Source organism: Oncorhynchus masou, chromosome 6 (assembly GCF_036934945.1).
Source record: "Oncorhynchus masou masou isolate Uvic2021 chromosome 6, UVic_Omas_1.1, whole genome shotgun sequence".
NCBI classification, from domain to species: Eukaryota; Metazoa; Chordata; class Actinopteri; order Salmoniformes; family Salmonidae; genus Oncorhynchus; species Oncorhynchus masou.
The window spans coordinates 19,685,552-19,698,632 of NC_088217.1; the positions used below are offsets into that span (position 1 = coordinate 19,685,552).

General features: G+C 42.5%; 1 protein-coding gene across 4 annotated transcripts in view; it reads right to left on the minus strand.

The window, feature by feature from the left end:
- Positions 1–3,353: 3,353 nt before the first annotated feature.
- LOC135541471 (rho-related BTB domain-containing protein 3-like) overlaps positions 3,354–13,081 on the minus strand; it is a 34,488-nt gene continuing 24,760 nt past the window's right edge. The window contains exons 7-12 of one of the 4 annotated variants that reach the window (XM_064967779.1): positions 12,683–12,792; positions 11,888–11,993; positions 10,711–10,884; positions 9,514–9,680; positions 5,674–5,770; positions 3,354–4,833 (exon numbers count right to left, since the gene is read on the minus strand). In XM_064967779.1, coding sequence (XP_064823851.1) covers positions 4,715–4,833; positions 5,674–5,770; positions 9,514–9,680; positions 10,711–10,884; positions 11,888–11,993; positions 12,683–12,792 — 773 coding nt within the window. In that variant the 3' untranslated portion in view covers positions 3,354–4,714. Of the gene's footprint in view, positions 4,834–5,673; positions 5,771–9,513; positions 9,681–10,710; positions 10,885–11,887; positions 11,994–12,682; positions 12,826–13,081 lie in introns of those variants that run through there. The other 3 variants (XM_064967778.1, XM_064967781.1, XM_064967780.1) reach the window with 3 other exon arrangements.

Here is a 13,081-nt window from a genome sequence, read left to right on the forward strand (position 1 = left end):
ATATTTGAGATTCTTCAAAGTAGCCACCCTTTGCCTTGATGACAGCTTTGCACACTCTTGGCATTCTCTCAGCCAGCTTCATAAGGAATACTTTTCCAACAGTCTTGAAGGAGTTCCCACACGTGCTGAACACTTGTTAGCTGCTTTTCCTTCGCTCTGCAGTCCAACTTATCCTAAACCATCTCAATTGGGTTGAGGTCGGGTGATTGTGGAGGACAGGTCATCTGATGCAGCACTCCATCACTCTCCTTCTTGGTCAAATAGCCCTTACACAGCCTGGAGGTGTATTGGTCATTGTCCTGTTGAAAAACAAATGATAGTCCCACTAAATGCAAACCAGATGGGATGGCATATCGCTGCAGAATGCTGTGGTAGCCATGCTGGTTAAGTGTGCCTTGAATTCTAAATAAATCACTGACACCAGCAAAGCACCATTACACTACCTCCATGCTTCACTGTGGGAATCACACATGCGGAGATCATCTGTTTACCTACTCTGCGTCTCAAAGACACATCGGTTGGAACCACAAATCTCAAATTTGGACTCACCAGACCAAAGGACAGATTTCCACTGGTCTAATGTCCTTTGCTCATGTTTCTTGGTCCAAGCAAGTCTCTTATTTTATTGATTTAACCTTGATTTAACTAGGCAAGTCAGTTAAGAACAAATTCTTATTTACATTGACGGCCTTGCTAGGAACAGTGAGTTAACTGCCTTGTTCAGGGGCAGAACAACAGATTTTTGCCTTGTCAGCTCAGGGATTCGATCTCTAAACCTAGTTACTGGCACAACGCTCTAACCACTAGGCTACCTGCCACCCAAATTATTATTAGTGTCCTTTAGTAGTGGATTCATTGCAGCAATTTGACCACGAAGGCCTGATTCACACAGTCTCCTCAACATCAACTGTTCAGAGATGTCTTACTGAAATTCTGCAAAGCATTTATTTGAGCTGGTAACTCTAATGAACTCTGGGTCTTCCTTTCCTGTGGCAGTCCTCATGAGAGCCAATTTCATCATAGTGCTTGATAGTTTTTGCGATAGCACTTGAAGAAACTTTCAGTTCTAGACAATTTCCTGATTGACTGACCTTCATGTCTTAAAGTAATAATGGACTGTTTTTTTTCTCTTTGCTTATTTGTGCTGTTCTTGCCATAATATAGACTTGGTATTTTACCTAGTAGGGCTATTTTCTGTATACCACCCCTACCTTGTCAAAACACAACTGATTGGCTCAAACCCATTAAAAAAGAAAAATTCCACAAATGTATCTTTTAACAAGGCACACCTGTTAATTGAAATTCCACGTGACTACCTCATAAAGATGGTTGAGAGAATGCCAAGAGTGTGTAAAGCTGTTATCAAAGCAAAGGGTGGATACTTTGAAGAATCTCAAATATATTTAACACTTTTGGTTACTACATGATTCCATGTGTTATTTCATAGTTTTGATGTCTTCACTATTATTCTACAATGTAGGAAAAACCCTTGAATGAGTCGGTGTCCAAACCTTTGACTGGCACTGTAATAGTAATTAACCCTTAGGATAGGGAGAGACATCTATAACTGCCCGGCATTTATATTTGCAATATAAGTAGTTAGGCTTTCTTAAGGTATGTAATCTATAAGGCATATATACAGTAGTTTCTGCTTTATCTAATGTGTTTATTCATTCACAACTAGGATGTTTCTGGGCCCAGCACAAGCATTGTGGTCCCCTGGTCTTCTGGTACCATTGCTGTGGGAAAGTATGCTAAACTTCGCTGAGACAGCTCAGGGGTGAGTGCAGTGGAGGTAGGAAGAAAAGAGACACAGATGTACTGCCAGTTCCCTAATATGTTGGCTCTATCTGGAATAGCAATAAACACAGGGAGGTAACAGAGGCACAGTTATAGTGGTGAGTTGTATCTCCAGTGGTGCTTTTACATGTTGTAATGTGTCTTAAACATGAGCTAGATAAAAAAACGAGGAAGACTTTCACTGGTACAGTAAATGTTGAGAACCGATGTATTATAGTGTACTGCAGCCATACTCAACGAACGGGGTCAATGTAGACCGAGGGTCCCGGTTTAAAAAATGAATACTTTTAACTTGCTGCTGTTGAGAATTGTAATAGTACAATGCACAAGCATTCATTTCTAAATTAATTTGGTAGTGCGTGGGTATATTTCCTCTTATATCATTTACTGACAGAACCTAGAGCTAATTTGAACATGTCAGCTAAGTAGTGGAACTGGACATTTCTAAGTATTGTAGTTATCATTGCCAGATTACATGCCCAGGGGCCTCAACCCACAGGAGGCCCACGTTGATTTTGTTGAGTCACTCAGGTATCCCAACACACCCAAGACATGGCAAAATGTTTAGAATTGCAGGACATTTGCTTTAAAACTCAAAGATTTTCTCTCTGCCCCATGGCAAAATGTGTAGAATTGCAAGGAATGAGCTTCAAAAAAAAAAAAAAAAAGGGGTGGGAACAGTTTTGTGTCGCGAGGTGTTTGTTTTTTTACTGAGCCAATAAATGACAATATATATCCGGACATTCTCAAATAGTAGTTGAGTACCCCTGATGTACGGCTTATGTCATGTAGCAATTGCTGCCTGGGTGTGGACTACCTGGCCTGATGACTCCTTTCTGTCCCCAGTCCACCTGGCTGAGCTGCTGCTCCAGTTTCAACTGTTCTGCCTGCAGCTATGGAACCTTGACCTGCTCACCGGACGTGCTACCTGTCCCAGGCCTGCTGTTTTCAACTCTCTAGAGACACCAGAGATACTCTGAATGATCGGCTATGAAAAGCCAACTGACATTTACTCCTGAGGTGCTGACCTGTTGCACCCTCAACAACCACTGTGCAATTATTATTATTTGACCCTGCTGGTCACCTATGAACATTTTGAAATTCTTGGCCATGTTCTGTTATAATCTCCACCCGGCACAGCCAGAAGAGGACTGGTCACCCCTCATAGCCTGGTTCCTCTCTAGGTTTCTTCCTAGGTTCTGGCCTTTCTTGGGAGTTTTTCCTAGCCACTGAGCTTCTACACCTGCATTGTTTGGGGATTTAGGCTGGTTTTCTGTACAGCACTTTGAGATATCAGCTGATGTAAGAAGGGCTGTATAGATTGATTTGTGTGTGTGTGTATGTAGCATGGGGGGGATAGAAATGGTTTCAAGTCATATTGTGTGTATGAGTTTATACAGTTTAAATTCAACAGAAGCAACTAAGCTTCAGACTAACCTTTAACACATGACATACTGTACGTGCATTATTAATGCATACTAACACACTCGGGACTGCTCAGTCAGAGATGTCTTCAGATGTACAATAACGATTCAGTAGGCGGTGTGCCAACGTGTATTTCTAAAACATGTTTTTATTCCAAGTGACTCAGGTCACAATTATCACTGTACACAACCATCCCCCATGGCCGGCTGGTCACCAAATAAAACACCTACACCCTCTAGTCTCCACATGCAGTTAGCTCCACTCCAGACGTTACAAAACACCCCCTGGTACAGGCAGTACACAGTACAAAAATAGTTGCAGCGCCATCCAATTATTATCTCATGGCAAAAAAATACACATTTGAGGTGTGGTCAAACCAGAGCTGTTGTTTGGCTAGGGTTTCACTGAACGTGTGTGCGTGTTAAGTCTCCAGGTGCCCCAATGCTGTTAAACATGGCTGCTCTCTTTTTGAGGATTTAGCATTGCAGAAGAACCCAGTAAGACAACCATGTAGGACCACTATGTACTCACAGTTATGGTGGCCTCGACCCAAATCAACTATAGCCCTAGACATTTCTTCAGGAACCATTGTGGATATGAAGGAAGTGGACATTAACAGGTGTGTAGGGTGTAGTGCCATGGGGTTGATTTGGGACTGGAGGATTGTGTCCATAGATTAAATAGACATCCTCTATAGATGCACAATCAATGGTCACGTTCATTAGACAGAACACTCCCAAACGTTTTAGATGCGTTTCAGCCTGTTCCTTTCAACGTTTCCCGTGCACATATGTTCAGTTGAGCACCGTCTTCGCTTAAATAAAAATATATGTATCTCCTGTGTGGAGATGGCAAAGATGATCACTGTCCATTCTATATGGATACACAGTTCATTTGCCTTGAAAAGGGTTATGGTTCGCCATGGACAGCCATTTTTCTACCAATAACCTCCGGGCCATAGATGCATCCTCTATGAACAGGTTGTTTTTGCAGCTGCACAGTACCTGAAGAAGGCTTTACATCTCAGGAACCACAAGTATGCTATAACAATCTTCTGAAATATGCAGCCACCGTGACTGCAAAGATAAACCTGGAATGTAGCCATTTTCCTTTTCCCACCCTAGTCTCCCTGGTTAAATAGATGTCATTTTGTCCCAAAGACAGTCACGTGTTGATCTTAAAGGACCAGGGTGCGTCAGTCTTGCATTTCACCTCCCGTTGACGTCGCCCTTTGACCTTTTCTGCTCCACGCTCAACACTCTGGGTCTTCTTTTCCTAAGCTGCCTAGATTTCTCTTCCCCTTATTCACTGTCCAATTGAGGCAGATAGCTTGGAATTAAAGTCTGGTTTGTTTATAGCGTCTTCTCTCATTCTCTCTCAAGTCCTCCCTGCCAACCTTTTCCCCCTCTTCTTTGTCCTCTGTCTCTTGCCCCACACCTTCTCCTCTCGGTCTCTCACTATTTCTCCAGGGTGTGGCGGCGGGTGGGTGTCACATGACGAGACAGCGGGACTTCTTGAGTTTGCGTCGGCGCTGCTGATACTCGCTCAGCTCCTGAAGGTAGCCTCGGGACGGCCAGCGTAGTCTCTCCACCTGTTCCCGCTCCTCCTCTGTCAACCGAGATGACAAAAACACAAGGTTGCCGTGATGATATTACCATGGCAACATGTCAACCTTTTGCTCTTGCACACAAACAGTGCCAGGATACATTTTTTCTGTCATTGCCTAAACAAACGTTTTCAATGAAGCCATCAAGCCACCTAAGTGTTCTGCCTGATACCCCTGTGCTTACACCTGAGAACTGCACCAGTGTGAATGTGTAGTAGGACTACTCTCTAGTCTTTATCTCTTCACTTGTGCCCTTCCAGACCCATCTATTTGACCTGATATATTATGTGGAATGACATTGTTAATGGAAATAATCCTGTTGTAGATGCTACTAAACATGGATTGTGTGCTTATTAACCAGTGTGTGTCTTCAAAATCTGTCATAACCAGGGACCTCGTGGCTTGACAGGCATTAGGAAAGGTGAACGCCAATTTAGCGTCGTAGCGTCGTAGGTGTACAAGCCCTATTTACAAAATTGGAAGGTGTAAATGTTTTTTTAGACGCTTTAGCAATCCACTATTCCACTACATCGGCCGTCAGAATTATTAATTTAACTTGTACTATGTCCCCTTTCAGAATGTGTCCTCTACTTAATAATCTGTGCTATTAAAACTGACAGTATGTCTACTGAATGGGTTTACAGTTCCATTTATCATATTATAAATTATATACAAAAAGCCATTAGCTTTCACAACAGCTTGCATCAGCCATAGCTTATGGTGACTGTCATGCAGGTCCAATTGCTCAGTTGGTCGACGCATAGGGCTTGCAACACCAGTTGTACTTAGTAAGTAGCTTTGACTTATTAATATGCCCTGTGATCTGCCCTATGGTTTCTCACCTGAGAGCTCCAGGAAGTCAGGCTTGTGGCTGAAGATTAGGTAGTTATTGGCTATGAAGTGGAGTAGCCATACATACAGCTGCTCTGCATTGTGGCACTGTGAGAGAGAGGGGAACAGTGACCACGTTTACATACTTGATAGTAATTAGCTCATATCCCGCTTCAGGTTTTATTTGAGATAAGCTTTTAACATGCACCTTTTGATATCCCACTCACGAGTATGCCTGAATCCATGAACCGAATATTCCAAATGTTTAAATGGCTTAGTTACTGAAGTATGGACACTGACTGTAGGCTTACAACCTCTCATATGTACCGTAATATTAACTGCTGCAGAAGTATGCATTTCTTGCATTAAAATGATCGAACAAATGTTAATTTTGTCTCTAACATGAGTGGATAAATTATTTATTTCAGCATCTCATGAGAAAATGCAAATGTACTGAAACTTTTGTTACATTTGACACTTATGCAAGCAGACAGTATTTCAACCGCATAAAATATGCACACCAGACCAACTGAAATCTTATCAGAAACATGTTAAATCGTTTTCTCAGCTTTTCATTCTCTTAAAACCAGTCAAACTGATTACATTGTGCACAGGAATCTTTTCACTGTTTGAGTTATTGCGTTTTTCTCCCCAGTCCCTAAACGAAAGACAACTTTACCGTTGTTACATTGATATCATTCATTAGTAATCTAGTTAAGACAATATTCTGTGGAGCACTACTTTATGGCAACATGTTATAACAGAAGAGAAGATGTATCTAACTATAAGTTGACAAATAAATGGCCTACCAAATGTCGGGAGTTATAAACAGAACCTTGTCTAAATTAGGGGTGAAAGTAGCCAGTAGGCTATATGGTCAAATACTGACTATCAGCCAAATTAATTATTATGGTGGATCAAACTACTCAGGTTACTTTAAGTTATTTGTTTCACAATCAGATGAAGACATCAACACACAACATCCATGATATGCAAAACGGACTCCGCAGACTGCGAAAAACAACAGTAAACGGGCTAAAATGTTTACATGCCATAGTATCAAGTCTAAAATCGGCATAGCCCAAGCTTCTTATCAAGGTTTCTCATAACCGAGATTAACAAAATGTAGGGATATGATGTTTATATGCATCAACTCAAAAACAGAATACTCGAGTATCCCAAATAACAATGGGTCATTGGTGTGCATGTAAATGTGGTACGTGTCATCTGTTTGAGGAAATATGTACTGTCACAAAAAAGAGGGATATGGAGGTGGTAAGTCAGCTATGTTGTAGCTTTTAAAATAGAAACTGCAAGACAGAATACAACAATGACTTCCACATGGAAAATGTCATTTTCCAACCCTGTGAAATGTGCGTGCATGCATATGCTCTCCTTGCCTCAAGCTTTTTTAACCAATGACCTGAAAGCTGGATAGGTGACAGCAATGGTAGAAACGCTTCACAGCTTAGGATACAAGTGGTTTTCACCAACCACATCCTCTCATGTTTGTGGAGAGGATTGATTGGTAAGGATTGTAAAAAAAAATTTATTTAAATACTAGCATTTTTTAATAATTTCTCTTTTTATTGGCACAGAGTTATAAACCTTGTTGAAACCTTAATGGGTGCATCTCAATAGTCTGAAGTGTTTTCTCCTTGTCTCATCTCTCTGGAAAGCACTGTGGAGGATGCTGCTGGAGAAGTTTGTCAATGCAGATAAGGAACGGATACAAGCAGAGGAATATTATTTAGAACCATGGTCAGATGATAGACCCATGGTCTTCGTCAGGTTGTGAAGGAAAGGAGACCATTGAGGATTGTGGGAGCTAGCCACATACACAGAAGAGAGAACACATACACACTCTCTTGCTGAATACCAAATCCTTCCCCTAGGACAGGGCTGTTCAATTCCGGTCCTGGAAGGCCAAAACACGTCTGGTTTTCATGCCCTCCTTCAAACCAGGGACTGATTCAGACCTGGGACACCAGGTGAGTGCAATTAACTACCAGTTAAAAACATGAACCAGAAGTGATTTGGCCCACCAGGACCGGACTTGAACAGCCCTGCTCTAGGCACTCCTGTATATCTGAATATGAGTTTATGCTTGTGAGAATCTTCACCATATTGCTTCCACCGATCCAATGTTTTAAATATATAGGAGTGTGGAGAGGTTAAGGAGTAGGGGTTGATTTGGAATGGAGTCGGAAGTTCACACACTTAGGTTGGAGGTCCTTAAAACTCGTTTTACAACCACTCCACAAATTTCTTGTTAACAAACTATAGTTTTGGCAAGTCGGTTAGGACATCTACTTTGTGCATGACAAGTATTTTTTTACAACAATTGTTTACAGACAGATTATTTCACTGTATCACAATTCCAGTGGGTCAAAAGTTAACATGCACTATGTTGACTGTGCCTTTTAAACAGCTTGGAAAAGGCCAGAAAATTATGTCATGGCTTTAGAAGATTCTGGTAGGCTAATTGACATAATTTGAGTCAATTTGAGGTATACCTGTGGATGTATTTCAAGGCCTACCTTCAAACTCAGTGCCTCTTTGCCTGTCATCATGGGAAAATCAAAGGAAATCAGCCAAGACCTCAGAAAAAAAATGTTGTAGACATCCACAAGTCTGGTTCATCCTTGGGAGCAATTTTCAAAACGCCTGAAGGTACCAAGTTCATCTGTACAAACAATAGTACACAAGTATAAACACCATGGGACCACGCAGCTGGCATACCGCTCAGGAAGGAGACACGTTCTGGAGGCGCGTTCAGGAAGGAGATTCGTACTTTGGTGCGAATAGTGCAAATCAATCCCAGAACAACAGCAAAGGATCTTGTGAGGATGCTGGAAGAAACATGTAGAAAAGTATCTATATCCACAGTAAAACAAGTCCTATATATCGACACAACCTGAAAGGCCGCTCAGCAAGGAAGAAGCCACTGCTCTAAAACCGCCATAAAAAAGCCAGACTACGGTTTGCAATTGCACATGGGGACAAAGATCGTACTTTTTGGAGAGATGTCCTCTGGTCTGATGAAACAGAAATATAACTGTTTGGCCATAATGACCATCATTATGTTTAGAGGAAAAAGGGGGATGCTTGCAAGATGAAGAACACCATCCCAACCGTGAAGCACAGCGGTGGCAGCATCATGTTGTGGGGGTGCTTTGTTGCAGGAGGAACTGGTGCACTTCACAAAATAGATGGCATCATGAGGTTGGAAAATGATGTGGGTATATGGACGCAACATCAAGACATCAGTCAGGAAGATAAAGCTTGGTCACAAATGGGTCAAATGGACAATGACCCCAAGCATACTTCCAAAGTTGTGGCAAAATGGCTTAAGGACAACACTGTCAAGGTATTGACGTGGCCATCACAAAGCCCTGACCTCAATCCTATAAAACATTTGTGGGCAGAACCTAAATAGCGTGTGCGAGCAAGGAGGCCTACAAACCTGACTCAGTTACACCAGCTCTGTCAGAAGGAATGGGCCAAAATTCACCCAACTTATTGCGGGAAGCTTGTGGAAGTCTACCTGAAACATTTGACCCAAGTTAAACTATTTGAAGGCAATGCTACCAAATACTAATTGAGTGTATGTAAACTTCTGACCCTCTGGGAATGTGATGAAAGAAATAAAAGCTGAAATAAACAATTCTCTACTATTATTCTGACATATCACATTCTTAAAATAAAGTGGTGATCCTAACTGACCTAAGACTGGATTTCTACTAGGATTAAATGTCAGGAATTGTGAGACTGAGTAAAAATGTATTTGGCTAAGGTATATGTAAACTTCCGACTTCAACTGTATATCTCTCACACACATACGCACGAACCTTAGCTCTGCGGAGAAGGCGGATCACACTGATGCCGGTTGATGCCAGCTCTCGGCTAGGCATGCTCTGGAGGTAGGCGCATACACACACCTCACACAGGTGCTGCAGACGCTTCACCTGGTACATCTCTGCACAGACCAGCACGGCCATGGCCTGCAATACACTGGCTGGACACACACACAGAGTCAAACATACTGGAACCTCGTTTAGAAAATGTTCATACTCATGCACAAATTTGATTGTAAATTGTGGTTGAAATGCACACTTGTGATTTATAACACACACACGCCGCTGTACTGTCATTTCACATTAACCAACTCGGAAACATATCATCCCCAAGATAATATCACAAACACACAAAATCCCTCCCCCTTCAAACAAATTGGCCTACATTACTATCCATCATATCGTAGTGTCATGGTGTCCACTCCAATTGCTCTTGATCTTCCCCCAGCCTGTCAATCATTTTGGGGGAGCTGTCAGTCAAATCCCTCTGGGGCTTATGAGATACTGTTAGTTCCATCTGAGAGTGTGAGCAGCACTGAGGACCTGGGGCATGTTCACTGACAGGTTGCAGATAGAAATACATCTTTATCTTAGTTCAGGATTCTGTTCTCCTGGGTTTGTAAGCTTTTGCTCCTGCCCTGCTGAATCACACCTGCTTCTAGAGAATCAACTGCTCATAATAATGACCTTAATGTTCTGAATCCAAGTGTTAGTTAGAGCAGGGTTTCCCAAACTTGGTCCTGCGTCCCCTCCTGGGTGCACGTTTAATTGTTTTGCCCTAATACTACACAGCTGATTCAAATAACCAACTCATCAAGCTTGAAACACGGAGTGAGAGCAAGGCTGCAGAAAAAGCCTGCATACTCCGTAGCTGTCCAGGAGGAGGGTAAGCCACCCCTGGGCTGTGTGCGAAAACGTTTCTAGCCCTCAAATTCTTGCTTCATCCGTCCTTGTTTCCTCAATTACTCACACTCCCCTCATAGCACATTGGTGGAGAGGATCCACAGTCCCTCCCCCGGACCTCCTCTTCCAATGAAATTGGAAGTGTGGCGAGAAATTGAGGAAACAAGGGCGGAGGAAGAAAGAATTTGACAGCTACCGGTAGTAGCGTTTTCATACACAGCAGTCTAAAGTGGGTGGGCCCCGGCCTATAATGAGCCTGTTTTTGTTCCGGCACTGCAGTGGACCCACCAGGACAGCAGGTGTCAGTGTAAAGGTACTCCAGGAAGGAAAGGAAGGTGTCAGAGGAGACTCCGTGGATGGGCACCACCCGACTCCGTGCCTCCGCATACTTCCCGCTGAACATAGCCGCCATGACATCACAGCGGGCCACCAGGACCGCCCGGTGAGCCGGTAACACACTCCCTGAAACACAGTCTGTTTTTAAATTGATTCCTTATTTTGACAAACTTACTGAGAATTAGAATCCATTCTCCTTTACACAGTCTCCTTCACAGCAAGACCTCGGGGAGAAGTTGCTGGAGGAGAGAGGTTGAATGGCGGTTCTCGGTAACATGTTGCTAATCGTTTCCCTGACATACCCCAGTTGTAAGAGGGAAGGTTTTCACAATACCGCTGAGGATAATAGCAGCTATTGTTGGTTTCTTGTACTTCTGACATGCTTCCACATTACAGCTTCACATCAGCCAATCATATCTACTGAATGATCTTCTCATACACAGTCTAGGTGCAAGGTGAATTTAATCTAAAACTGTCATAGTTATGAATTGATGCCTTTCAGGAATGTGTTATTTTAATTAACCCAGACCTTATGACCGCTATAAAGCATGACATAATGGTTGTCTTGAAGTATTTTCCATCTAATGACAGGCATTGTTAAACTCATGAAAGTGCTCTCTGTAGTTGGATGCAGCGCAGGTGAAGCAAAGTGGACATTTTGAAGTGTCAGGAGCAGAAAGAAAATGCATTTCATTATATGGGTTATTGTAGATGATTTCTAACGCACTTGGAGCTTGGCGTCACCATGCAATAGTTTCTCATTGTTAAAAAGAAAAATGTACAGTTACTGCATCAAAGGCATTAAAAATGTGCACACACATCTGTAACATAATATCAGGAGATTTTTAACATTACTGTGTGTTTATACCCCCAAAAAGATACAATAATTGCACAAAAAGACATGATTTGTACATACATTTCTAAAGGACCTTCTAGCACTGTGGTTATTGTATAGCAAGTGCATGTCATACGAAGAACCCTGAATTATGTCGACGGCATTTTCACTATTCGGTGCAATAATGAAATGGACTGACTCCCTGAGAGCCCCAATGAAGGAATCAGCTAATCATGTTTAATAAAAAAAGGTGACCTGGCACTACATGTAATTGTCTGGGGTGTGTGAACTTGCCTTGCACCATAAAAATGACATCAGAGTAGAGAGGAGAATTGAAGAGGTTGACCAGAGACTGAGGACCAAGCTGGGCGGCCCGGGCGTTGGGCGTGTCCCTGGGACCCTACAAACACACACAGACGCGCACACAAACATGCACAGGAACATGTGTGCACAAACACAAACCGACACACACACACAGCGTGGGTTAAGTCTGACAATTCCGCCACTGTTGGTGTTTACAAGCATAAGTGCCATTTCATTCAGAGCTTCCACATCCAGCTCCCCAGTGGCATCAAAATAGCCTGTCTAACAGCCTGCCTCAGCAGCAGGTAACTCCACTGTCCCTGGCCTCACTGCCAAGACCGCCTCAATGGAGCTGGCTAATGCTGAAACAGACTGGCAGGCAGGCTCGCTTCCAGAGCAGTCTGCATATCAAACTCATGGCTTCATTATGCTGCATTTTGTTATAACATCGCATGGATCATTGATTTTCAGCTGCTTAGTCAATTCCACTGATGGTTTGAAACCAAACATATGAAATGCTCCTTGATAAGAACTAGTGCAAAAGTGACACTTTGTTTTTGATGGAATTGAAAAAGAATGAACTCAACTCTCATCACCAGATCTAATTATTACCCTGCATGTCACGTCTCCTGAGGTTAAGTCCCACATCACATTCCCTCAATCTGAGAGTTCAACCTATCCCAAATGAATCATTTAGTGCACTGCTTTTGACCAGAGCCACATGTTGTGTTATATCGGGGCTAGGGTGTGTGCGTGCGTTTGTATCTGTTCAAGCTTCTGGGTCACCTTGTCTCTGCCTAGGAAGGAGCGGATGCGGTCCATGAGTTGAGCCACGGCCAGAGAGTTGTTAAGCTTCTCCCCCATGGCCTCCTGGAGGTGCTCCCACTCCCACGCCCCTGGATCACACCAGAACCACAGGCACACAAACACTCATATATACCACAGAAACAGACAGACATATATAAACATAAATACATAAATCTATAAATATATATACATATACACACACACAAGTTTGGTGTCACTTAGAAAATGTCCTTGTTTTTTAAAGAAAAGCACATTTTTTTGTCCATTAAAATAACATGAAATTGATCAGAAATATAGTATACAGAAATATAGTAGACATTGTTAATGTTGTAAATGACTATTGTAGCTGGAAACGGCAGATTTTCGTGGATTACCTAC